The following is a 26631-nucleotide window of genomic DNA, read 5'->3' as shown; positions in this document are numbered from 1 at the left end:
ATATATTTATAAATAGGTCAATTCTAAAAAGGTTTTTACGAACGAGTTTTGAAAAATATTACATGACTAACTGCGAAGCAATAAGAAGACTTCAAACCCTTCATTAAAAGCCTAGTTCACTTGAAACCGCAAGATTGCAAAAATCAATAGAAATGCTAAATTTCATGTCACACAAAGATCATGTGAGAACAAAAACTCTGAGATTGTATTGGCATAGAGAATACGATGCCTAAACATCAAATAAAGTAGATTCAAGAAAGCAAAAGGCAATTTGAGTTAGATGAGTTAGAACGTCAGATCTCAACAATATTTCTAAAAGATGAGATGTCTATTGCACGCTGTCGTTTTTCCTTTTACGATGGATAAAAAAGTAAGTTAAGTAATAATAAAATACACTCAAATTTTTTTCTTGGTTTTAGTGGCACTCAAAACTCATATACTTAATAAGAATCACAACTCTATAGAAAAAGAAAAGAAAAAAATTTACCATAAGAAAAGAAAAGAAAAGGGTAAAGTACGTAAATTAAACAAAATGAAGATGAAAGTAGATCAAGCAAAAGTCATCAAAATCAACGGCTAGTATGGCATTGGGCCCACTTCGACGTGGGTTTAAATTTCATACGGCACCGCGCAGGTTATATGTAAAACCTTACAATGGAGGTGTTTTCCCATTAAGTATAAAAGGAATGAACGGGAGGGACAAAGCCACAAAGTGATCCTCTTCCTTTTGTATCAGATCAGACATTCTTCATTACCAAATCTCCACGCCTTTATTTCTGATTAAACTTTGTTTTTTGGGTAAATTTCTTACTACCCACTTCCCAAAATTTCAAATTTTGCACTGAGAAATTCAGGAAAAAGCCTAAAAAAAAGTTAAAAAATAGAAAAAGAAGGTGAAAATCTTCATCTTCCCAATTTACAGAGAGGCTATATATTCCTCACCAGACCCTCCAAGCACCTTATCTTTCTCTCTCTACAGCTTCTGTTTCTCTCTCTAGAAATATACATTTTTTTAATCTCTCACCCATCTGTTTGGTAACTGAATTTGTATTTGGTAATCAAATACCACCATTGAAAGAACAAATACAAAGGTTGGAGGGGGCATATATAGAGAGGAGGTTGAACATGCCCTCTGTTCTTATTCCTAGAGTGCCTCCTCTCAGATCTTAGTTTTCTTCGAGGTTTGGCATCTGGGTTTTTGTTTAATCGGTGGGTATGATGATAATCTGATTTGCGTTTTTGATTTTTGATCTTTTTCTGAATTGGGTATGTGGATTTGGATCCAGCTGATTTTTTCTGATTGATATTTTCTGTCCCTTCTTCCAGGTGTGCTAAATTGCGGTTCAGTATTTGATCGGTGCAGGATCGGTTGTTTCTGAATTGAATCCGGGATTACTTGTTTCCGAATCGGATTACAATCTGCGCTTTTGCAATATTTCATAGCAAGGTACTGGTCTTTCTACTTTGGATTGTTGTTTATATTAATCCGCATTTGATTTCGATTAGGTTGGTGTTTATTGTGGATAAAGGAGAGATTTTTATTTGAGCTACTGGTGTTGCTGTGAGATTGGATTAGATAATTGTTTGCATCTCATTGTGCTGGAATACCTTTAGCTTCTGTTTTTAAAATAGAATTCTATTGGATCATCTGTTGAATCCTTCATTTTCCAATTGGGTTTGAAATTTCGATAAAGTTTGTGTTTTTGCTTTGAGGTGGATTGTGTGATTTGCATTTGTGGATTTTCTCAAAGCTTGAGTTGATGTAGTACTTTTGGCTTGTAGGAAAAAATGCAATCCGATAGTGGTAAGTTGTTTATTGGCGGCATATCTTGGGATACAAATGAAGGGCGTCTAAAAGAGTATTTCAGTAGTTTTGGGGAGGTGGTGGAAGCAGTGATCATGAAAGATCGGACCACAGGCCGTGCTCGTGGTTTCGGTTTTGTAGTTTTTTCTGACCCAGCAGTTGCGGACAGCGTCATAATGGAGAAGCACAACATTGATGGAAGGATGGTAAGCAAACTACTTCCTTTTGGTTGAAACCAGTTTTAGCCAGTCAGTTACATTCTTAGGTTCACTGTGTTTCATCATTATGTTTTTAGTTTTGAATCACTCAAAATGTAAAGGAAATTTCATTTTCTTATAGGAGTTACGGGTCTGAAATTGTAATTGCAGGAATTCATTTTTACTGTGGTTCTATGTTCCACTAAATTTCAAATTCAGCAACAGTAAATCATGCTTCTCATTCTTTTATCTTTCCTTCTGTCAGTTTTGTTAACGCATTGCTGTATTATTCTGAGCTGATCAATTAATTTGCAATGCTTGTATCATTTCATCTTCATTTTTACCGATGTGTTCTCTATTCTCAGGTTGAGGCCAAAAAGGCTGTTCCAAGGGATGACCAAAACATATTGGGAAGAAGCAGTGGCAGCATCCATGGTTCTCCAGGTCCAGGCCGCACAAGAAAAATTTTCGTTGGAGGTTTAGCATCCACTGTCACAGAGAGTGACTTCAAGAAGTACTTTGAGCAGTTTGGGACAATCACAGATGTTGTGGTGATGTATGATCACAGCACCCACAGACCGAGAGGCTTTGGATTCATCACTTATGATTCAGAAGAGGCAGTGGACAAGGTTTTGCTTAAGACATTTCATGAACTGAACGGGAAGATGGTTGAGGTCAAGCATGCAGTTCCCAAAGAGTTGTCGCCTGGCCCCAGTCGCAGCCCTATTGGTGGATACAACTACGGTCTGAGTAGGGTCAGTAGCTTCCTTAATGGCTACACTCAGGGGTATACTCCAAATACAGGTGGAGGCTATGGACTTGGTAGATTCAGTCCAGTTGCTGGTGGTCGTAGTGGATTTCCTCCATTTGGTTCTGGTTATGGAATGGGTATGAATTATGAGCCAGGGTTGAGCCTAGGTTTTGGAGGGAATGCAAATTATAATAATAATAATAATAATAATAAGTAGTAATAATTTGAACTATGGACGGGGTGGATTGAGTCCTTATTATATCAATAATTCAAGTAGGTTTAGCAATCCCATTGGGTATGATGGCGGTAATGGAGGAAACACATCTTCATTTTTCAGCTCAGAGACTCGAAACTTATGGGGGGATGGGGTGGGTGGTCTTAACTCCACAAATTCTAATGCTTACATCAGATCAGGAAGTGGGACCATTGGAGGAAGTACATTTGGAAATACTGGAGCTAATTGGGCTTCTTCAGCAATGCCGGCTCAAGGTGGTGGAAATAATGTTTCTAACAATAGCAGGAACCTTGGTTATGCAGTTGGGGATAACAGTTACGGTCTGGGGACTGGAGGGTATGGAAGAAACAGTGGTGCAAGTGTGGCCCCTACATCTTCACTTGCTGCATCAAATGGTGGTGGTTTCGATGGGTCCTTGGCTGACTTTTACAGTAGTAATTCAGTTTATGGAGACCCTACTTGGAGATCATCAAATTCTGAGCGAGATGGGTCTGTTCCTTTTGGTTATGGGCTTGGCGGCGCAGCTTCTGATGTTTCAGCTATGAGTTCTCCTGGTTATGTTGGTGGTTATAGTGTTAATAAGAGACAGTCAAACACAGGTTAGCGCCACTTAATTAATATCTTATGCAACTTCTGTTTTTCATCTATTTTTTTGGTATGTTTTGTAGTTTTAATTTTTTTTGTAAGATAGGGAACTTTATTGTAATTTATTTAGGGACAGTCAAACACAGGATTTGATCCTAAATTTGTAGGTTTTCTGTGTTATGGTCTATGTTAACGAAAAAAATTGGAATAGGAAAAGCTCTTGTTAAGCTCCTGGTTGCGCTGCGTATTGTGTTTTGTGACTGGTCTAATAGTAATTCAATAGATCCAGTGAAGCATGATATTTCTTACCTGATTGTTATGCTCATCCCAGTTCATCAAGCTGAACTTTTGAAGTCCTTTATCCTGTTGGTTACATTGAGCGCAGTGCATTTTGTTCCTCAATGGCTGCTCACATGACACCACATGCTACCTTGTGATTGTTACACTAAGTACCTCTGTGGTTCTTTGCTTCTTGTTTAGTCCCTAGATTATTTTCCACGCAATTCTTCATTTATAGCCTTTATAATTGATACAAGCTGATAAATTTGTTACCACAGAGATGCAGCTTTTACTTTCCTATATCACATCATCCTTAAAGACTCTTTTGAAGCCAGCTTTTTGTGTTGAGTGTATTGCTTTGGAGTCCTAGGCTTATTAGCTTTTATGCGGGTTCAGTTGAGGAGTAGAAAAACTGGAACTTTGAGATAAAAGCAAAAGGCTTTCAATGTTACTGGTGAAACAATTTTAGTTGGCTTTTGTTTGGTGTTGGTAGAAGTTGTAGCTGGACAATGAGCTTCTTTGCTACTTAACTAGATACGATCATTGATCTCTTGGGAATTAGGGAGACAATTGTCCCAAATGTGTATCGACTGTTCAGGGTTGATGAGACAATCAGCCATATTTTATTTTGTATTATAGTGTTGGTAGGTGTTTCATCAGTCGTGATTCCAAAGAAACTTCTGCTCTTTTGTTTCTGATAGGAAGATTAGGCAGCTTTCATCAATTTCTCTTGTGTTTGTTTGCTTTCATGTTTTTTGTGGCAGAAGTTAACGTTGTTTCCTGTTGATTGGCCATTCTAGATTTTTGAATGAGCTCTCTCATCTTATCTGTTGGCGCATGTGTTTTGGGTCACAGAAAAGAAAAGTATATGAATTATTTTTTTCTTTTAGACTATAGATCGTGCAATCACATTCCCTTAATGGTTGAAATATCAAGTAGATCCTTCTTGTTTTATGAAGCTCTTGACGTTGTCCTTCCGGAGATCCAGCATGTGCTTTTCACAAATTAAGTTGATTCGTTGTTCACTAATCTAGAATATATTTACTAGTGAAATAGTGGCTTTGTTTTCATAGTTTCATCTTCAAGGCAGTTCGTTCTTAAGTATACTGCTTAACAGTTGTCCGAGTTTTATGCTTGTTATTTCTTTTAATTCAATCAAGGAAGATACTGAGAGAAATTTAGAAATCTAAAGAAGTCTAAAATTAAGTTTTTTGAGTCTCTGGTAAAAATATGATTCTCTCTGGAGAAATATATGTATTTTTTTTTTTGTTTAACTGAATATAATATTTATTTTCTCTCGACCTTTACATAACCTTTCTGAGTTTGTTAGTTTAAGAAATACAATGCACTAAGTAGGGTTCTGAAGTGGAGAGGGAAGATATAATTTGGCAATACGTACGGTTTTCTGTCTCTGGATGCATTTGTCAAAGATACGTAACTAACAGAAAAAGAGGGGGATAGGAAATTTAGTGAATCATTGTTATCTCATTTCGTGATCCATATTGTCTCTTCAAATTTGAGGTCAGATTGTTATAGAGTCTTGCCACCTTTGAACGATCACTCTTTATATTATAAGGGTGGCATATTGCTTGTTAAAATGGAATGTTGCAACAATTCTAAAGGTGAAACATGTTATTAGCATAAGCTCTCTGTCGGCGAACTTTCTAGTTTTAGCTTTGCCCTTGAGTTGGCTAATTGCTACTCACCACACGGCTTTTGTAATCAATATCTGAGTGCAAAGTGATTTCCATGAATTCGTCATCGTCAATTGAACCTGTTGGTAACATTATACATTAACCTTTATGCTATATCTTGTTCTCAGATAGATGAATAGATGATAACTTGTCGGAAATACACATATGTATATATAACTGAAACTATACCAATTGCTGATGCTTAAAATCCTCTTTCCAACTGTTTTCTTTCAGGAATCGCTGCCTAGGATCCATTGTTCGTTTCTGATATCACGACATTGTAGGTGAAGATAATCTGGTGAAGCAGGTGAATTGTGAATTTTGCACACCTCCCTCGTTTATATATGTCAGTAAAAGAAATTTGGTTAGTAAGAAGAGCTAACTGGAGTGCCCTGTTTGCAGAAGTAAAAGTAGAGGAATAGAACAAGTTAAGATGGATTTTGTGTTAATGCTTTGAGTTTTGAGTTACCGATTTTAGGTTTTTTGTTTCGGTCTTTTGAGTGAGATGTAAAATCAGATTGCGGGATATAGTCAGACGTGTGTCATGCATCTCCGGTGAGGCTACGATACCCAAAACGCGAAAACGAAAAAAAAAAAAACAGAAAAGATAGACTGATATATATATTCTTTTTCTTTCCTAGAGTTTTCATCTGTAACATCTCTGGCAATTGGTTATGCTCAGGGAATGCTTTTTTTTTTTATTCATTTTTTTCCCCATTATTCTGTTATTTTCTTTTTGTACCTGAAATTACTGTTGATTTGTTAGTGTGAAACGTTTAAGGGTTTACCCGGTTAGGGACCCCATTAATAAGCCATCCCATATTCTGATTCTTACACTTTTAGGACTTGGTATGCAGCGATTGTGAATTTTTATTTTGGTATGTGGTTATGTTTAATGTTTTTGTTCTTTGCTTTGACTCTGTGATCCTCTGTTTAATTGATGATGTGGTAAATGTGAGATTCGTTTTTGGGCGGATGTGGAAGTCACACGTGCACCATCATCGAGATGGAATTGTATGATTGGTTGTCGTGGGACGTATTGATTGTGGAGTTTAGCTCTATAATGTGTATGTATTTGTTGCGAATGTGGCTTTCATGTCAACCCAGAAACGTCAAGTACGTCTTCAGTTCTTATGAGTTGATACGATCTCATATTCTCAAGGCGGATTTGGTAGAAAATTGAAACTCCATGACCACTTTTGAAAGACATTGAGCAGGAAGGATGGTTTCAGAGGCATAAGCGATACTGTTTGTGATGTACGGATATTCGATTGAGAAACCGCTAGACTTAGAGGAGATATAATGTAGTTAGCCTAAATAACAATGAGTAGAAAATTAAACCTCATTCTCTACTGGAATAATTTCGATGGACCAAGTGCACCATGGCGCGTATCAAGTTCATCTAAGTTGTTCTACAGTCTATTATAGCACTGGACTAGAGCGTCATTATAACGTGAAACAAATCCATCTAAGTTGCTCTACATGACATTAAGTTATTGAATCGGAACGCTACGAACCTACGAAGGTGATGCATACATCTAAGTTGCTCTCCTTCTCTCCACCAAGGAAGAATGTCTTGGTGGTTACTGATCAGGCAAAGAAAGCCATTATTTAAGTTTGAAAATCTTTGAAAGTGATAAAAAAGGAAAGAGAAAATCTTGTATAAAAGAGAGACCAACATTCCTTTCTTCCACTCCCATTTGCTTCCTTGTGCTTTCTATCACTCCAATATTAGCAGCCCAAAAGTTGAAAGCAGAAAAAGCAAGAAAGAGGAGGATTGATAACTTCCACCTTTTTGACCTTTTAGACCTTCTAGTTTTTACTACTAGGACCCTTTTAATTTGTGATCAATCTCTTTCAACTTTTTACTGCCTGCAGTAACTATTCAAGATGCAAATTCGACACCACCAAACAATGATACGAAAAGCTAACAGGCGGGCAACGGTGCTGGATAACCAATTTCTATTTGAAAGTGATATAAGTTGAATTTATAGAACGTTTGCCTCCGGATACTTTGAATGCTCATGATAAGAGTTCGACTCTCGTCTCTCTCTATTAAGCCTCATTTTAATACGAAAAGTTTGACTTATGGATTCACTAGGCAAACCCACCACAAGTTGCTCTGATAACAATTGAATATGATTAAGATTGGTTATTATAATTAAGATTATTTAAATGTTTTACCTAGTCATTGGCTGGAAAAAAAATCTTTTGTTAATTGAGAGAAGTTGGGGTGCACTGACGTAGTTGTTCTTTTATGGATGTTATATTTTATATATACTGGAAAATTTGTCAAATAATGTCAAGATGGCCGAGTTGGTCTAAGGCGCCAGTTTCAGGTACTGGTCCGAAAGGGCATGGGTTCGAATCCCATTCTTGACAATTTTATTTATTTTTATTTGTAACTTTCTTCCAAGCCGAGTAGTATTAGGTCCAGTGGGCCAATACAATCAATTTGGGCTTGACTACTTTGCATTGTTTTATGGGTTTGGGCTTGAGTTCTTTTCTTTGCTTTTGAGTGTTCCTTTATACACTATTTCTTATCTAACACACAAATTTTTTTTTTCTTCTAATGACTATTATACCCCATTGTTAAAGTTACCTAAATTCATTTTTGCTCATTACCCTTAAGTGGTGATAATGCTCACCATCCTATTTATTGTTGTTGAATGAGTTTAACTTTTGAGATTTGTGTCCATCCACTACGCATATCTCGAAGTTTAAATTTATCAAACAATAATAAATAGGATGCTGAACATCACCATCACTTGCTGATAGTGAGCGAAAATAATTCCTTTCAAGGGGAAGGCAAAATGTTTGACCCTTGCTGATAAGAAACCTTTGGCTGCCCCCTCTACCATTTTAAAACCTAGCTAACTCTATCCCATTCCATGCTCTATTGCTCTCTCAATCATCTCAGATCCGCAAATGGGTGTTTTTCTCCAATTTCTTAATGCAATGGATCTCCATAGCTTTTGCCATCAATTTTGATAAGATTGATGAGGGTGATGGGCTCTGGGTTGGATGGAGAATGGGATTTGCTGTTATTGGAGAAGAATGAGGATAGGCAGAAGAAGGAAAGGTTTGGGAGGGGGTTTGAGCGGTTGTGACAATTTTTTTTCTCTATTTTTAAGTGGGATGATTTAGGAATATTAAAAATTTACATGGTTGTCCAGAGAAATATGTAAATTTAATGGTGGGTGTCCAAAAATAAAAATTGGATGTACATCGAAAGTTTTTTTGTAGCGACCTTTATATTCCAACATGGTGTCATAAATTTCCCATGTATTATAATATGTGGGAAAAACGACATGACAATCACACTAAAATATTTATTTTTGGATGCAACAGAAAAAAAGACAAATTTTTTAATGTACGTTACTATTTTTTTAATATACTAGGTTGAAATAGAACTTACCTCTTCTACTCAGTATAACACTCAGAAGATTTATTTATTCATGCGTAGCATATAACTTTAATAACACCACATGACAGTGTGAGCAAAACAACACTATAAACTTTCTCTAAGATTAGAAAAAGAAATCATGTATAAATGACAACAAAATTTTTTTGGTGTTTCTAAAATTACAAAAGGAAAATCATGTAAAAATGACAAAAAAAATTTGGACCATTTCTCGATTTATGCGTGTCATCCTTGCGCAGGGGCCATGCTAATCTTCTCTGTATCGTTCCAATTTTATCGGATGTCCCCGAAGGAACAAAATATGTTGTCAAGCAAGACTAGATAAAGCAGTTTGTGAACTTTGTTTTGGTCGATGTGGGACGCTGGCTTCCGTCCTTTTAATAGTCAACTTTCTTTCGCAGCTAGGGCTTCTTCTGTGGATTGAGTATCCTGAGTCATAAACCCAATGATGTATCGAGTAAAACTGTAAACAAGTTTTGTTCCTAAACAACCTAAGAATCTACGAATTGTTCTAAACAAATTGAGCATTTGATAGTTGTTAACCCAGATCGAAAGACTTGGATAGTACCAAAAGTAAAAAACTCGACTTGTAAAGTATTTGAGTGAAACTGTGCTAATGGAACAACATCAACAACAACTTTGTCTATGATCTCACCTCTTCTACAAAAGCATGAAAAAAGCAAACCAAAATTGCAGCTATAAATATGGTTCTTGAAAGCAAAAAAAGGGCTCCTGAAAGACCTTCCAACGAACAATTTTGTTCGTCGGTTGACAATTTTCCATTGGCCGGAAAAGTATCGTTTTGTTAAAGTACGTGATGCCTCTGATCACCTGAGGATTCCACTGCCTTCCCTCCTCAGCTTCTCCTCCTTTGATTTTCTACAAAAAACCACCCAAGAATTCACCTCCAAAGCAATACAAACCCCAATCAGTGTGGACAATCCCAAACAGTAAACCAGTTTAGCAATAGACCTTCCTTCTCCCATCACCTCAAAACCTTCAAAAACATTCACCACACCCAGCACCACACATGCATACCCAACAAAATGGTGGTAAGATTTCCAGTACTTCCTGAACTTGGTTGTAGTTTTAGGTCTAAACAATAGTGCTAGGGTTTGCAGTCCTCCCAAGCAAAATGCAGCAAACCCTAGTTTTCTGTGGAGCCCATACTGGACCCCAGGTGACATATCCCCAAGCTTAATCCCGATAGCAAACCCTACAGTCCCTAGGAAAAAAGCAAACAGTTGGACCCCAGCGTGCACATAGAACCATGTGGGCCCTAATGATTGTATGTGCCTGAGGTAGCGTGCAAGCACTGCTCCAATGGGGAGCATGATGCCCCATGCAATGGCGTTCATGATGCCATGCACTGTTCTGAGTGTGCCAATGTTGGAGTGACGTGTGGCCGTTGTGCCTGACATGACATCAAATGTCGTTATGGATGAAAGGTCGTTGGCTGTGGTTGGGTGTATGGTTGGCGAGTAGCCTTGGACGTAGAGGCCGCGGTTCCACACGTGATGGAGCTTTGTCTTGTTCGGCGTGAGTTTTAATGTAGCGAAGATTTGGACTGCAGCACCGCCGTGGACGGTGGCTAATTTCCCGCCGTATAGGGTGGCGGACGAGGAGAGAATGTGGATGTCCAGAGGGCGAGAGAGGAGAGGGCGTTTTTGGAGCTTTGTGGTTGGGTCTAAGAGGTAAGTGAGGAGGACTATTTGACCGGTGCTAGGGTCCGGAAAGGCAATTAGAGCACGTGTGCCAGTCATTTCCGGGGAGGTCGGGTTGATGCCCCACCCAACCCACCCAGAAGGAGATATGAAAGTACCAAAGAAGACAAGGTCTAGGGTGGCATTGTGGCGATGGAAAGTCCATGCTATGGAGGCTTGTTGGGTAGGGAGTGTGATGCATTTTTGAAAGGTTTTGGCGGCGGTGGTGGTGGTGCAATGGGCGGAAAATGTGACAGGGGGAAAGGAAAAGAGAAGGAAGAGGGATAAGAAGAAGAGCATATTGATGGCTGGGAAGAAGAAATGAATATCAAAGGGAATGGGAGCTAGAGGGATGTAGAATCGGTTGGGAAGCTTTTGTTAACATTTATGTGTTTGGTAATGATGTGGTTGATGCAATTGACCATCATGGCTGTGGTGGGAATATGTGTACTGAATAGTTTTTTTGTGTGCTTAGCTTTGAAGTTAAGGAAACCAAAGTGTTTGTTCGGTGGAGTAGAAAATGAGGGTTCGTGTGGAAGTGAACGTGGCTTTTGTGATGAATTGATATTGGGCCAAAATTTCATCACTTTTTTATTGGGATTTTTTTAATGGAAGAGATATTTGCAAGGATTGTGCTTGGCTTTGAAGCAAGGGAATCATAATATAGAAAATATAAGCTTCGGCACAATTATATATAGGGCGCTGGATATTAGGGAGGAGAGCGATTGGTGGGGATCAAGTTTGCACCAGGATGAATAGATATTATTGTTTTTCATCACTGCATTAAGGCACCATCTGCATATGACGCTGGATGGTTAACAAACTTAATTTCATTTGCTTAATCAATTAATCAGATCATCACCCAAAGGGGCAAAGACGTTTTCTTTTTGGCTAATTCCTTGCCAAAGTTGATCCGTTTTGTCTAATTGGAATTGCCAATTGGCTCTCATTTTCTTGCCTTGAGTAAAAATTACTTATAGTCTGATAGCATTTTTGAATTATAGCGGCAGAGAAAATACGAGTAGGGAAAAATCTCAAGATTTTGTATAAATTTGGAAGGAAATATAAGTTAGTTATCAAGTTATTTTCTCTCTGATTTTAATAATATATATTGTATATATAAAAATTAAATAAATTAATTACAGCTAACTCAGCGAACACACAACGCCTTCTAAAAAAAGTAGTAACGCTTAGCACCAAGTGAGGGTGGTGAGCAAATTCGAACTTCTCATGCTATTGATTACACTGCTCTTTTATCAAACACAATTTACATATTCAATCATTCCATTTCTATATCAAAGGGTTTCACAACCTAGATATTTTAGTTCTCCCCTCTTCCTTTCACCCCCTTTTTACGAAAAAGTAGTTTGAAATTTCAAGCTAATTATTCTTGTGGGAACAAAGGTTAAAGATATCCAGCACTTTATTTATTTTTAAGAAGTATTTCTTTACTTATCTCTTTATGTACTAAAAAGGATTAATTATGTTATACCTTTTAGATTTAGTTTGAATTATTACAAGATTTCAATGTTCTTACATTGCATTATGAAGTTTTAAAACGAAAAAATTTGTACTTTCCGACAATTTAATCATCTGAACTTTTGTTAAGTTGATGACATGACATATTTGAGACTTGTTTTGAAGTGTACATAGAATTTATGTTTAAAATATTGGGATCAATTGCAATTGGTTGTCACTTTTGGCTACAAAACATCAATCGTGGAAAAACTAAAACACCATGGAGACAATTTTCAGTCCACGTGGTGCAAATAAGGCTTTTACGTTAAGAAATATGTCACATGTCTATCACGTTATCAATTTAATGGAGAATAATAAAAAAAAATTACGATTTTAAACTTAATGATTAAATGTGAGAAAATTAAAATCATGTGATCCATTTTGAAAACCACCCTAAACTTAGAGAGTAAAATAATGTTGTTGCACAACACTTTGTAAAGAAAAAGTAAACTAAAATCTAGCAAATATGAAGCAACCAAGTTGGTTAAGATAATGTATTTCTCATTTCTACCTAAGTAACAACTTGCGTGATTTTTTTTAATGAACTTGTGTGATTTGAGTGCTCCATTGCCGTGATGTCTTTGTATATAATACAATACAATATCACGTGTAAGTTTTTATTAACGCGACATTGAATATATATCATTGACATGGTAACCGAACGGCGTCGTTAGGTGTTAGTAACTGTGACTGTCAGTTTGTGCGTGCGACTGTGAGAGAGAGAGAGTGCAAGGGGACCAGCGATGGAGCGAGAGAAAGCGAGAGTGAGCTTGGAGGGAGGGAGAGTGATTCTGGTGCCGTACATGAACGAACATGTCCCAAAATACCACGAGTGGATGAAAGACCCAGCTCTCCTCCAAGCCACTGGCTCCGAGCCCCTCACCCTCGACCAGGAATACCAGATGCAGCTCACCTGGACCCAAGACCCCAACAGTACTCTCTTTCTCTATCTTACGTGTGTTTGTGTGGGTTTTGGTAGATTCCTTTGCTTTTTCATGACAAAAACTGAACTGGGTTTTCGGGGTTTGACAAAAAAGTGGTGATTGTGGAATCTGATATTGAAGGTTTGATCTTTCAGGAAAATTATAAAAAGGGTTCAATTTAGTTTTGACAAATGATTGAGGGTTTTTTGTGTGATTGTATTAGTGGTTTGGTGAATGATTGAAGAGTTGAAAATGGTTTTTGCAGAGCAGACTTTCATTGTATTGGATAAGCAATTGCTTTTGGGAGAGTTCAGCCATGGAGAGCCCCGTGTGGAAGGTTAGCCAAATTAACAGTCTTTATTCGCAAAATTACCTTCTGATTGGTTGCTGAGAAAAATTATGGAGACATTCAAATGATTACTTAAGAACGGTTGGTTGGATGGTTTTGGATGAAATCATGAGAAGGTTGTTACTTTTCAGCACGTAAACTTGGGAACTGTTAAGTTATATCAGTTTACAGGATATTGTTTGTGATTTTCTGATCAGTTTTTCTTTATTAGAAATTGAGGCTTTCTGGGAAACTTCGATAAAGATCATATTTTTAAGGGACTTTGTTTGTGTGTTATGATTTATGAGTGAGTAATAGTATGCCCTTTGCAGCCATGATAGGTGATGTGAACTTATATATGAATGATCTCGATGATCCACACATGGGAGAGATTGAAATAATGATTGCTGAACCCAGAAGGTATGGTGAGGCTGAAGTGCTTGCGTTTGTGCCAATATGGGTTTCTTTTCTTTCTTCTATTTGTATATGTGCTTTTTTTATTTGAAGCATTTCCAGCGCCAAAAGATTTATACCTGCTCACTTGTTTCCATTTTAGGAACAGTATATGTATGCTATAATGTAATTTTTCAATACCATCTCTTGCTGCCATAGTCGTGGTCAAGGACTTGGAAAGGAATCTGCCTTAATGATGATGGTTTTTGCAATTGAAAATTTGGGAATCCACGTCTTCCGTGCTAAAATTGGGGACCAAAACGGAGCGTCTCTTAGCTTGTTTTGGAAATTGGTCTGTGACTCTCTCTTTCTGATTTTCTCTTATCACAAACTCATGCAATTTATCTTGCAATATTGGCCTCTCATATTTTACTTGCATTTTGCACTAGTTGTTCCTGGCGGTTCAGTAAACTCACATATGGTTGATGCAGGGCTTTGAGGAGACTTCTCATAGTGAAATCTTCAAAGAGGTGAGCAGAATTATCTCGATGGAATCTGCATATATTCACAGGCTTTAGTTGGTCTATGCGGCTTACATCTTGATTCTTGGATTTCAACAGAAATACTCTTTTTAATGTTCTGACTCACTTTATGACCTTGGAGTGGCTCAGAATATCGCTATGACTTATAATGGATGTTTATTTACAATATAGCTTATGCACTGTCCTGCTTCAAATAAGTTATTTTCCAATAGTGTCATGTTGTTAAAAGGCGCCCGATACCTGTGTTGAAAAGAATAAGAACCGTAAAGAGTTTAGAGGTCTATCAATTTGTGGGTATCAAGTCTCCTCACCAAAGTTTCTCTTCAACGATTACAACAATTAGTTTTTAACTTTTTCTTCAACATCCACATTCAGTGATGGAGCTCCATCCGTCAATTTTAACAAATTTCCTGTCATATATATGATAGGTGACCTTGGATTTACATGTAACAAAGAACAAGCATGAGGAGCTGCTGCAGATGGGTAGCTTCGTGACTCATACCTAGCCGTCAAGGGCCTATTTGTTTGTGCCAATTCTCTACTTCACAATCAACATCAACTCTTTCACTAGTGCTTGGTAGGCCTATATGCTTGTTTAGACTCTACCGTGTCATGGAAGTTAACCTTACTGAACAGGGCTACACTAAAATGCTAGGGCTAGACTTCACATTCATCCAATTTGAAGATAATTTTTGCTGGTTTACTAATTTTCTATCCATTTTCTACCCTTCTTTAATTACTTATTTCTGTTCGCCTGCTGGTTTGTTAGTAAGCTATTGCTGTTAAACACATAAAGAAAAAACATGGTAGCAAAGATGACCGGAGTTGTTCACCCTGACGGAAAATCAATTTTTCTGACGGTTTTGAATATTTGGCCCAGGTTGCCGTATATGATTGAACTGTGGTGCTAGTAGCTATTGTGCAGATATGTTTGAAACTTGAAAGCAAGAGGTCTTGTTTGCATTCAGGGGCTGTAACTGGTTATAGGTGTTGTATAAACTGCTTCTCTCCCGTTACAACTGTGCAAAGATCGAAGATAGCCTTCCGGTTGGATTGATTACCAAAGCAATCCATCCTGTAGAAGCTTGAGTAGTTCTGCTAGCTAAATTGGATGCTTCTGGTGGATTGAATGTAGTTCCAATGGAGGCGGGGTTGTAGTACCTGAAGGGTCACTTCAAGAACCGAAGATTCAGTTGGTCGAAAAGGTGCAATCAGAGCAGGTTTTAGTTTCAGCAGGAATAAGTAACCACAAGAAGATTGAGAAAATTGAAAATTATAAAAAGAAAATATATAAAAAGTTCTTGCAGTTATTTCCATGGATTACTGGATATGGAGCTTGAAGAAGATTAATTAATAATTAAGATAATGCATGATTAAATTATTAATTATAATTTAGAATCAAGGTGACAACACAAGCTTAAGGCATATGCATTCCTCTGTCAAGTTCAAACTTACATGCGCGCGCGCACACACAGAGGAGGCGTATTCACGGCACCAAATTTTTTACACAACTTTTGACGTATGTTTTTGTGAGGTGCACTTCGTAATTTACATTAGAGGTGTTCTATTCACACTCCTTTTTTTATTTCACACACACTTTCTTAATTTTCGGCCATCGGATTGAATGAATTGAATGAGATCAAAGGACATAAATTAATAAGAGGTGTGTGGATATCACACTCCTTATTTTAACGATCCTAACCGTTTATCTTTTAAACATTCTTCATAGATCATTTTTGCAAAAAATTTGAAAAATCCAAAACCATAAAGGCATTCATTGTAATGAAGAAAATGGACGAACACGGATCTAGAAAGAAATCTCAAATCTTTAACCTAACAGTGACACGCCCCAACCCCAATATCCCCAAATATCAGGGTAGGCACATGTTGGCCAACATCCAAGGGTGACGAAGCCATTAAAAACATGCATACTGATAAAATATGTAATTAGAAAGATATAAACCAATGCAGAATCGTATTCAGAGCATACAACTACTAAGAATAATATGGAAGGAATTATTATGAAAAGGTACGAACAAAGAAATGATACCTATACTAAGAAGACTCGAGAATACCTATACTATAGAGTCCAGATGCCGGGATCATGTGCCTCGATCCTAACTCCTGAAGGGGGCGCAAAACTAGAAAAGGTGAGTGGACCAAAATTTATAATAATAATACTAGTAATATGGAAACCATTTTCTTTATGAACATACTAACCCCCTATTTTGAAAACATATATAATACTACATATAGGTTTTATAAAAACCCTAGCATGCAATGAAAAATGTTTGTAAAATCGATACATGTAAAACCATGCTAAAAAATGCTGAAAAAGTCGCCCGAAGGAAAATTCGTAAATTTCATCAGTAAAGTACTCAACCAGGGGTATCATAGTCGTCCGAAGACAGTACTTGTCTGTCACCTGAAAGTGAAGCTGAATAAATAACATACATCCACATCGACACTAGCCGTGGCTAGTGAAACTGTTCGACACCACTTTCGGCGGTGAAGCTGGGGGTATATAATATATCATATCTCATTGCTTCATCATCTGTGTCCTATGGCCATAGACATAATACCCGTGGTGCGCGGATGTGCTGTATGATAACCCACTAAAGAAGTACTAAAAACATACCTCAAAATCTTGTATCAAACATCAAAGCTTAAAAGCTCAAACCTCGCCTCATAAATCTGTGGCAAAACATATTCATAAATATGTAATATAAATTATATTAAAAAAACCATAGAAATCAATAAATGCAAATCCAATAATTCATACTCTTTAATAAAACGTAATTTCGATAAATAGTAATTATAGAAATATGTAAAACATAATATAAAGCATATTCAATGCATGAAGTATGAAATGCATGCTAGGTTAATGATTTATAAACTTATATAATTAAGAAGGGGTCCACTCACTAGTTTTTCCAGTGGCTGAAGCTGCTCGAACTATTTAGGATGTAATCCTTTCTCGTTAATGTGCCTAAACACAAATAGGGACCTTTTAGTAAAACTCTACTAAAACGTTATAATTTTGGAAAATGGATGGCGGATTTAGATTCGGCAAGTCGAGGGACCTCGGATTTTCCTCCACGCGTTGCCATAAGTGGTGGTCGGCCACCCCGACTCGCAGGAAAATCCAACAACTCCAAAAATTCTTAAATTTTACAAAAATGAAGATCTCGATGAGTGGAGCAACTTCATACCTGTGACTAAGGCCGAGAAAGTCCCCAATTTCACTAAAACTCGTCGGAAACCCTAAAAATGGTGCTTCTTAATTCATCCTTATATCGACTCCAACGGTCCCACCAATGATTGGGAATTGTTCCTGAGCTCAAGGGGAGTTGTTTGATGGTGGGGATCGATGAGATTGCATTTCAGGAATGGCGGATCGCCGCTTAGAGACTCACGGGTTGCCGTCGGAGTTCACGGCTTCGAACTTCATAATTTAGAGCCCAATTCCTTTGATTTTTAGGGTGAAATGTGAAGAAGGAAGGTTGCAGAGTCGGTTCTAGATGGTGGATGGCCATAATTTGTCGGAAAAACTGAAGAAAACCGAAGAGAATCGCTAGAATTAGCCTTGGGTCAAAACCGGGTCGCGCGGATTGGATGGGTGTAACTGGGTCAAGGGTAATTCGGTGCATCCCCTTTCTCTTCTTTCCCTCCTTTCTCTCCTCTCTAATTGGTCACTATCTCCCTTCTCTCCATTCGTCTTCACCTCTCCCTCCTTTCTCTCATTTATTTTCGATCTCCATCGACTGTCACATCCCGGCCCGGGGCGATCACTTCCCGGGCCCGCTCCACCACCGTAGCACGATATTGTCCGCTTTGGGCCCCGACCACGCCCTCACGGTTTTGTTTCTGGGAACTCACACGAGAACTTCCCGATGGCTCACCCATCCTGGGAGTGCTCTCGTGCGCTACTCGCTTAACTTCGGAGTTCCCATGGAACCCGAAGCCAGTGAGCTCCCAAAAGGCCTCGTGCTAGGTAAGGATGAGAATATACATTTAAGGATCACTCCCCTAGGCGATGTGGGATGTCATAATCCACCCCGCTTAGGGGCCTGACGTCCTCGTCGGCACACACGTGACCAAGGTTATGCTCTGATACCAAACTGTCACATCCCGGCCCGGGGCGGATCACTTCCTGGGCCCGCTCCACCACCGTAGCACGATATTGTCCGCTTTGGGCCCCGACCACGCCCTCACGGTTTTGTTTCTGGAACTCACATGAGAACTTCCCCGGGCATGCTCCACCACCGTAGCACGATATTGTCCGCTTTGGGCCCCGACCACGCCCTCACGGTTTTGTTTCTGGGAATCACACGAGAACTTCCCGGTGGGTCACCCATCATGGGATTGCTCTAGCCCCCTTCTCGCTTAACTTCGGAGTTCCTATGGAACCCGAAGCCAGTGAGCTCCCAAAAGGCCTCGTGCTAGGTAAGGATGAGAATATACATTTAAGGATCACTCCCCTAGGCGAAGTGGGATGTCACACCGACTATCTCTCTTTCCTTTAAGCTGGGCCACACACGTGGCTTTCTAGATTTTGCTCCAAAATTCTGGAGCCTTCTAGAAAATATTCAATTTACTAAAATGCTCCCAACTTTAAACGTTAATATCTTATTTGTTATAACTCTAAATAACGTTCTGTTTGCGCCTACGTGTTTGTAGCGACGAGTACTACAAGATTACACCAAGAAAATGAACCTTACGTGACACGACAAGGCAGTCAACATAAGTCAATGTATTTGCCTCGAAGGGCATTTTCGTAAATTCACCTTTTAAAATTATAAAAACTATAATTTTTGGGGACAGGTCGTTACAAATATTCATATGATTTCATAAGGTTATTATTGGTAGACATGATTTTTAAAGGAAGACTTAAAAGAGAAACGATTCGGTTTTTGAAATACATTGCGGAATAAACTTCACAAAAATGTGTCAAAATTTTTATAAAAGTGGTGCTATGAATTCGTCCCTATACATAATAGTACATGTATCTTTAATATTAGAAAGCTAGAAGGAGAGTTTGGTGCCTTAAGGCTTCATCAAGGATTCAAAATCAAAAAATTAACCCTCCACGTTCTACAAATTTTTCCATCAATTGGGGTTCTTTTCCAACTCAATTTATCAGGAGCAAATGATAGCCCATAACTGCCTCTCCCAATTATGGTCCACACAACAATCCAAGAACAGGATAAAGGAATAAAGAACACATGCATGGAGTACTGGCATTGTTTAATTTCATTTTGGGTTTTTCTTTTATAGTTTTTTTTTTTTTTTTGTTGAAATTTTTGTTCTCTGTAGAAACGTGAAGCAAGTAAAGGCAGAAGAGTAAGAGCTCGTTTGGATGTACTTTTAAAATGACTGAAAGCGCTTTTAGAGAAAATATTTTTGGGTTCCAAATGCACTTTAAGTGCTTTCAGAAGCACCGGTTAAAGTGCTTTCAGAAGCACCGGTTAAAGTGCTTTCAGAAACACCAGTTATGTGTTTCTCTCGGGAATCACTTTAAGTGTTTTTTCAGGATTTACTAACATTTTTACTAAGGATTGTTTTCAAAAATATTTTCACCAAAAGAACTTTCAGTCATTTTAAAAGTATATCCAAACAAACGCTAGGTTTGTTTACAGGATTTTTATGGGCTTTTAAAACTGAAATTAGCAGTTGCAATTGGTTTTATTTCTTTCCCGCAAAAACTAAATCGTCTTCACTCGAAAGTATGTTACTTTGATAGTTTGATGTTTGATTTATTTTTAATTTCCCTTTTTATCATTAACTCCAGATTTGATCAAATATATAGGCTGATTGGTGAATCCCCAGTGATCGATGCGTTTTCAATATACGAGTTGGTGGTTTCATTCTTTTGGGTAAGTTCGTTTAATTCATTTTTTCCTCTTGTCCATGAATTAATTTTAATTAATTTAGTACAAATGTTCATTTTTGGTTTCTGGGAAATTGAAAGTTTGAACCTTTTTTATTTGTGTAATCAGTTTTGAAGTTTGTTTCACAAGAGAAAATATGGAAGAAGGAAGAGAAATAATTAACCATACAATGCAAGCCACTCAAACTAAAATCTAAAGACAGAGTCAATCGACATACTCTTTTGTGTTGTTAAAAAGAGATTAGCCATCTACAGAGCTAGGGAAAATCCTCAGATCCAGTTTGATTTTTCATTCTTCAATTTCTTTGTTCCTTGCAGATTTGTGAATAAGGATTGGGACTACAAAGTAGAAGCTCTGAAAATTTCCGTTATGAAATTGGAGATGTTTCGCCAATGATTCAAGTGGGTATTGATGTCTTCATTTTCCCTTTTAACCATCACCAATTCAATTCAAAACATATGCCATGATTAACTATTAATTGAAAAATTGGAGGAGATTATAAAGCTAATTGAATCAGTGTGTTGTGAAGCAAAAACATTTCCCACAAATAGCTGCTATCAGCATCCCTTCCGCAAGTGCATGAGTCATGCCCACTTCCACCTCCTGCATCATCAAATTTTAAATAAGAAAGAAACCCTCTTTCTCTTCGTAAAGTAGTTTACAATTCCCTTGTTTTCACACTCCCAAATCTTTTTAACTCTCATACTGGCATCCAAAATCTTTCATTCTAACTCCAGTTCATTCAGCAATACCCATTTTCTTTGTTCTTTGCAAATTTGTAAATAAGGATTGGGACTACAAAGTCAAAGTTCTGAAAAATTCCTTAGTCGAAAAGGATGACAGATTACTGAAGATGTTATCCTTTGTGAATCGCAGCTGTCGTCAGTGATTCGAACATGTATTAATGTCTTCATATTTTAGAGTTGTATACCTAGGGCTGGAAAAAAATCCCAAAAATCCCAAACCAAACCGAAAAAATCCCGATCCCAAACCAAAAAAATCCCAAACCAAAATTCCCGAAATTTTCGGTATGTAATCCCGAACCAAACCGAAATTTTCGGTATGGGATTCGGTATTCCATCTCCATTTTTTCGGTATTCCCATACCGAATTGAAATAAATATTATATATATATATATATAAAAAAAATTTTATTATAAGAGAATTATTTCAACCGTTCATTGTTTTAGATTTAATCTGTATATATATATATATATATATATATATATATATATATATATATATATATATATATATACAATTACCAACAAGAAGGGAGCAACCACAAGCATCAACAAGATCAAGGAGACGAAGGGGCCGAAGAGGCCAACAATATTTATAGACTTTAAGCTTTGCTTTTTAGCTTTTGGTTTGTAACTTAATTATTGAAACTTTGGCTCATAACTAATTTTTTTGATTTTGGGTTTGTTACTTTATTTATAAACCTTGGCTTGTAACTACTATTTTTGCTTTTGAGTTTGTTACTTTATTTATTACTTTATAATATGTCAAATTTTAGCCCAAAAACATAATATGTCAAATTTTAGTCCAAAAGCCCAAAAACATTTCGGGATTCCCGATTTGTCCCGAAATCCCTAAATTATTTCGGGATTCCCGAAAATTGGGATTCCCGAAAATTTGGTTTGGGATTGGGATTGAATTTGGGATTCCCAAAAATTTCGGTTTGGGAATCGGGACAATGGTTTCGGTATGGGATCCCATACCGAACCACCCCTATGTATACCTGTCCATATTGTGTTACCTGTTTAATAGAGTTTGTGCCAAAAAAAAAAAAAAGAATTTTATTTTATTTTTGAAAAAGAAGAAAAAAATAAATCATCTCTATAGAAGAGGAATAATGCAGATAAGGTAACAACCTCTGACATATTGCTTCTATCAATTCCCTCCATACTTGATATGTTGAAGTCCTCTGGAAATCTTAAAATTGAAATTGAAATTTGATGATTCTTAATAAAGGTAAAATTGAAGAAAAATATGAAAACATAGCATTGAAATTCAACAATGGAAAATGATGCTTGCACAAATTAGATCACAGTTAAAAGATTCATGAAATTGTACACTATCGAATTGACAAAGCACATAACATTGAGAATTTCGAAAAGGAAAAAACAAAAACTAATAGGAGGGAGCCAAACATATACCATCATAACCAAAATTACGACAGTAGGAATAAAAAAGTGATGCCTTTGACGGCATTCAAAGTAAATATTAAACATGATGTGTGATTGTCTACACTAGTAGAAAAACATGTTTGCGCGACCGAGCAAATTTCGTCGTGCAAAGTATGCTTGCGCGACCAAAAACACAAAACGTCACGCAAAAGGCCTTTGCGCGACGAAGGCTAGCGTCGCGCAAAACAGCTTTGCATGACGAATCAATTCCTGTGTTGCTCAAAGATGTTTTGCGCTACGCCATCCTTCATCGCGCAAAGGCCTTTTGCACGACGTTTTTGCGTCATGCAAGATCTTGGCACCAAACAAAGAATACTTGACCGCTTTTTTGCCAACTTTGCGTGACGTCAGGTTAAGGAGTGTAGCTGTAAAAAAATCATCAAAATCGGAGTTTAATGATATATATATATTTACTAAGTAGATTTTAATTTATTTATTTACTACTTATAACACTTAAGAAATTGAATAATATATATGTAAAAAAAATTTATTGTGGGTTTTTATTAGAAAAATATATTATTGTGGGGTTTATGTAAAAAAAAATTTGAATTTGAAAAGAGAAAAGTCACATTTTCAGTAATTTTTATAATAATTGAAAAAAAAAAAATTAACTTGCGCAACGTCTTAACATGGTTGTCGTGCAAAAGCACTTTGTGCGATGTCAAATTGTATGCCTACGTTGCGCAAATTATGATAATTTTGGTGGTGCAATAGTGAAAAATAGGCGTTTTTTTTCAATTTTCCTAAGTTTGGACCTCTTCCCTCTTTCCCTCTTTCCCATATAATTAATAGACCTCTTTCCCTCTTTCTCGTATAAACCCTCTTTCCCTCTTTCCTGTATAAACCCTCTTGCTCATCTGACCTTCTCTCTTTCTCGTACAAGGTGCAACTGGTTCTTCACAAGCTATAGTCAACTTTAGCTTGCGATTCTCACTTCTCTTTCCCTCTTTCCCTTTTTCCCTCTTTCCCTCTTTCCCATATATTGAATCCGAATTTGGTTTTTAAGACTCATCTCTCTCCCTCTCGTTCGCAGGGCAGCGACGCGAAACTCGAAGCCGACGCGAATCAAGTCCCAAAATCAAGGTGAGGGTTTCTGATTTTCGATGGGTTTTTGTTATTTAGGGTTTAGGCTCAAATTGCATGTTGAATTTTTGTCAAATTGCTTTTTTCGTGATGTGATTTGAGAATTGTTGAAATGAATCTACAGTATTCTAATGTTTTCAGTCCAATGGGTTTTTGTCAATTTCCCTTGTTTGTTTATATAGAGGATATTAGGTGAAGCACATGCCTTTACTAGATATATTTAGGACCTTGGATCTACAAGTTAAGAGGGGAGAGAAGACTTGTAAAATTACAACATAAGTTTTTCCGGTGCAATTGTTTGTGTAGTAAACTTTGCTATCCGATGGTTGTGGACCTGATTAAGTTATAACATTAACTAACGTAAACCTTGATAGCACAAGTTGTCTAATTACGCTGATAGTCTCTCAAACTTACAAGTTCTACTGAATTCCTATTTCGCATCTTAATTCCTCACGGGGGATGTAGCAAACTTGGATTTGCACCGAGTTCTTGTTGAATAAATAAAAGCTTGCAATGACCTGTACAAACTGTTATAATTGGAATATACCATACATAGGAAGTCAAAACTTGTGGGTGATTTACTCTGTGATCTCTAGCCTTGAATTTTGCTTGCATTCCATTTATTTATGTGAATTGAAATGCATATGTAACTTTTACCAATTGCCTAACATATTAATATTTTGAAACTGAAATGTACATAGCATCACAATCTCAAGCTGGCTCGTTTTGTTCTAATAATTTTTTTACTGGTTGTCGTGTCTTTAGTGTCCTAGTGCAATCCTTCAAAGTACTTGTCTGGTCGTTGTGGGGGAACAACTAGAGTTGGTGTTCTTATTGGAGGTAAATTTTTCTACTTTTTACACTTATTTCAAAATTTATCATATGCTTAGCTATGTTACCATTTTTTCCCCGCTTCAGTTGTTTCCGCTTCTTCTTTCTCCACATCTCATTTTTAGACATGATAACTCTTAAAGACATAAGAGCATGAACTGTAATTCCACTGCTGAATACTGCAGATTCATTTCAGCAATGCTCAAATTATGCTCTAAAGTTCTTAACTACATAACTAGATCACCGAAAAGATGAATTGAATTTGAGTCTTCATCTCGTACCGAAAAATGACTTAAATTTGAGTCTCAATTCTCTTTCTCTTCTCCCTTTTTCCTTTTCCCTTTAATTTTCTTGTTTCTCTGTTTTGCTTCTCTGCAATAATTAAATACATATTCCAAGCATATATATATATGTGTGTGTGTGTGTGTGTGTGTGTGTGTGTATGTATATGCAAATAATTGGGAGATTAGTTGGTGTGTGTGTGTATGTATATGCAAATAATTGGGAGATTAGTTGGTTGGATGATGGATTGCAAAATGTTTGCCACTGCAATTTGGAATTTCCATTTCTTGTTTTGTTTTAATTTTTATAATAGTTTGATTAATTTAACCATATCAGTAATTTAAGTTCTGCTTTTTAAATGGATTAATGGGTTCCTACTTTGCTTGATATCAAAGTTCTTAACTACATAACTAGATCACCGAAAATAAGACTTGAATTTGAGTCTTCATCCCTCATACCGAAAAATGACTTAAATTTGACCTTTTTCTGTTGATTAATGTTATCTGTAATAAGGTAAACTTATGTGCGTCAGCTTTTCGTTCTGATTCTTCATATTGGCGAAGATATTATTTATATATATGTTTTTTCTTTATTATTACATGCTCTTATGGTGGAAAAATGCATTGCTGTTCTCCAAGAAGCAACATCGCAGCTTCTCCCGGAGACCCTAATTGAGGACGTCATGGTACCCGAGGATGCAAGTTTTCAGATCTTGACTGATGTCCTGGATCAGAACTTCGGTCGTCGTCACGGCAAGGTTGTTCAGTGCATGGGGAAAGCACGACTTCGTGAGATTGGTGTCTCTTCTTCCAAATCGAACACCACAGAGGTCGATTCATTGAAGGAGGAAGTGACAACCCTAAAGGGTTAGCTTGAGGTCCAGGGCGAGCAGATGAGGGCCTAGGGCGAGCAGATGAAGGAGCAGATAAGGGCCTAGGGCGAGCAGCTGCAGGCTTATGCTGGGCAAATAAGAGACCTTATACGAGCCATAAAGATGACCGACCTCCAAATCTTGCTACCAATACCTGATCTTGCTACACCTTCAACCTCTGAGCCATTTTACCCTGCCGATACCCAGTGGCCACTTCACCTAGAAGACTACTTGTAGTTTTTTCTTTTTTATGCGGACATCTTGTATATACATTTTCATATATTTTATAATTAAATACTTTTATTTGGGTAATTAATTATTATTTAGAATTTAATTACAATATTATTAAAAATTAAGAAAATAATATTTTTCACCAAAACCAAAAATCCACTTTACGCGACGTAGCCTACGTCGCGCAAAGCCACTTTATGTGACGTAGACTGCGTCGCGCAAAGTATCTTTGCGCGACTTCGAAACATGCGTCATGCAAAGACACTTTGCGCAACCGTAGTCTACGTGGCACAAACTGCATCGTGCAAAGATCTTGCGCGACGAAGGGGTCACATGCGTTGCGCAAAGCCTTCTGTCACTGCCTTGCCATGACGGTTTACGTGCGATGAAGGTTCGTTGGGCAAAGTTTTACGTGACGTTTTTTCACTTTGCGCGACGAAGGACTTGCATCGCGCAAAGTGTTTTTTGTACTAGTGCTACCATCTAACAAAATTAAGAATGGATAGGGAAATACCTTATTAATGAAATGAGGGAAATACCTAGTAATGCAGTAATTCTGTTTGTAATTTATGTTTGAATGCTCTACTAATTCACTGCACCAAAGCATATTTAACCAAAAAGAAGTGAGGAGAATGTAGACAGGGAATTGATATTAGTAATGCAAACCACTAAATGAAAATCATATATACCCACTTCCGATTAATAGTCTAAGTTTGTAATCCCTATTTAAGCTTGCCAAAATGAAACTCAAAATGAATTATGGTAAGTATGCATATGTGCACATCTAAGTTAGATGATTGAAAATAAAAAGAAATTATTGTGATGGACACACATCCACAATTTCTAAAATAATCACTTAAGAAATATAAGAATAT

At 37.3% G+C, this 26631-nt stretch overlaps 2 protein-coding genes, 2 non-coding genes and 1 pseudogene across 12 annotated transcripts; 3 read left to right on the top strand and 2 right to left on the bottom strand.

The window, feature by feature from the left end:
* Positions 1–701: 701 nt before the first annotated feature.
* LOC125474969 lies at positions 702–6381 on the top strand (annotated as a pseudogene).
* A 1465-nt stretch (positions 6382–7846) lies between these two features.
* TRNAL-CAG lies at positions 7847–7927 on the top strand. Its single transcript has one exon. It is a non-coding gene; the product is annotated as a tRNA-Leu (tRNA).
* Positions 7928–9162: 1235 nt separating this feature from the next.
* On the bottom strand, positions 9163–9265 carry LOC125475041. Its single transcript, XR_007256375.1, has one exon. It is a non-coding gene; the product is annotated as a U6 spliceosomal RNA (small nuclear RNA).
* On the bottom strand, positions 9163–11309 carry LOC103955048 (cytochrome b561 and DOMON domain-containing protein At2g04850). Its single transcript, XM_009366917.3, has one exon. It carries the CDS (start codon positions 10970–10972, stop codon positions 9797–9799), a length of 1176 nt encoding a protein of 391 aa, XP_009365192.2. The 5' UTR covers positions 10973–11309; the 3' UTR covers positions 9163–9796.
* A 1543-nt stretch (positions 11310–12852) lies between these two features.
* Positions 12853–15686, top strand: LOC125474970 (N-acetyltransferase 9-like protein). 9 transcript variants are annotated; one of them, XM_048579242.1, is made up of 8 exons: positions 12855–13123; positions 13379–13450; positions 13774–13861; positions 14054–14186; positions 14326–14364; positions 14805–14875; positions 14916–14953; positions 15257–15686. In XM_048579242.1, the coding sequence occupies exons 1-8, from the start codon at positions 12934–12936 to the stop codon at positions 15268–15270; spliced, it is 645 nt and encodes a 214-aa protein (XP_048435199.1). In that variant the 5' UTR covers positions 12855–12933; the 3' UTR covers positions 15271–15686. The 9 variants fall into 9 exon arrangements, 6 of the variants coding, with proteins under 6 accessions (XP_048435198.1, XP_048435199.1, XP_048435203.1 ...); XM_048579241.1 differs by lacking the exon at positions 15257–15686 and having other exon boundaries at positions 12853–13123; positions 14916–15195; XR_007256334.1 differs by having other exon boundaries at positions 12856–13123; positions 14805–14953.
* Positions 15687–26631: the final 10945 nt, after the last annotated feature.

This window comes from the organism of the source record quoted next, unplaced genomic scaffold (genome assembly GCF_019419815.1).
Source record: "Pyrus x bretschneideri cultivar Hongxiangsu unplaced genomic scaffold, Pyrus_bretschneideri_v1 Contig13, whole genome shotgun sequence".
In the NCBI taxonomy this organism is placed as follows: Eukaryota; Viridiplantae; Streptophyta; class Magnoliopsida; order Rosales; family Rosaceae; genus Pyrus; species Pyrus x bretschneideri.
The sequence above is the reverse complement of the archived record's forward strand: the minus strand, read 5'-3'. Positions and strand labels throughout refer to the sequence as shown.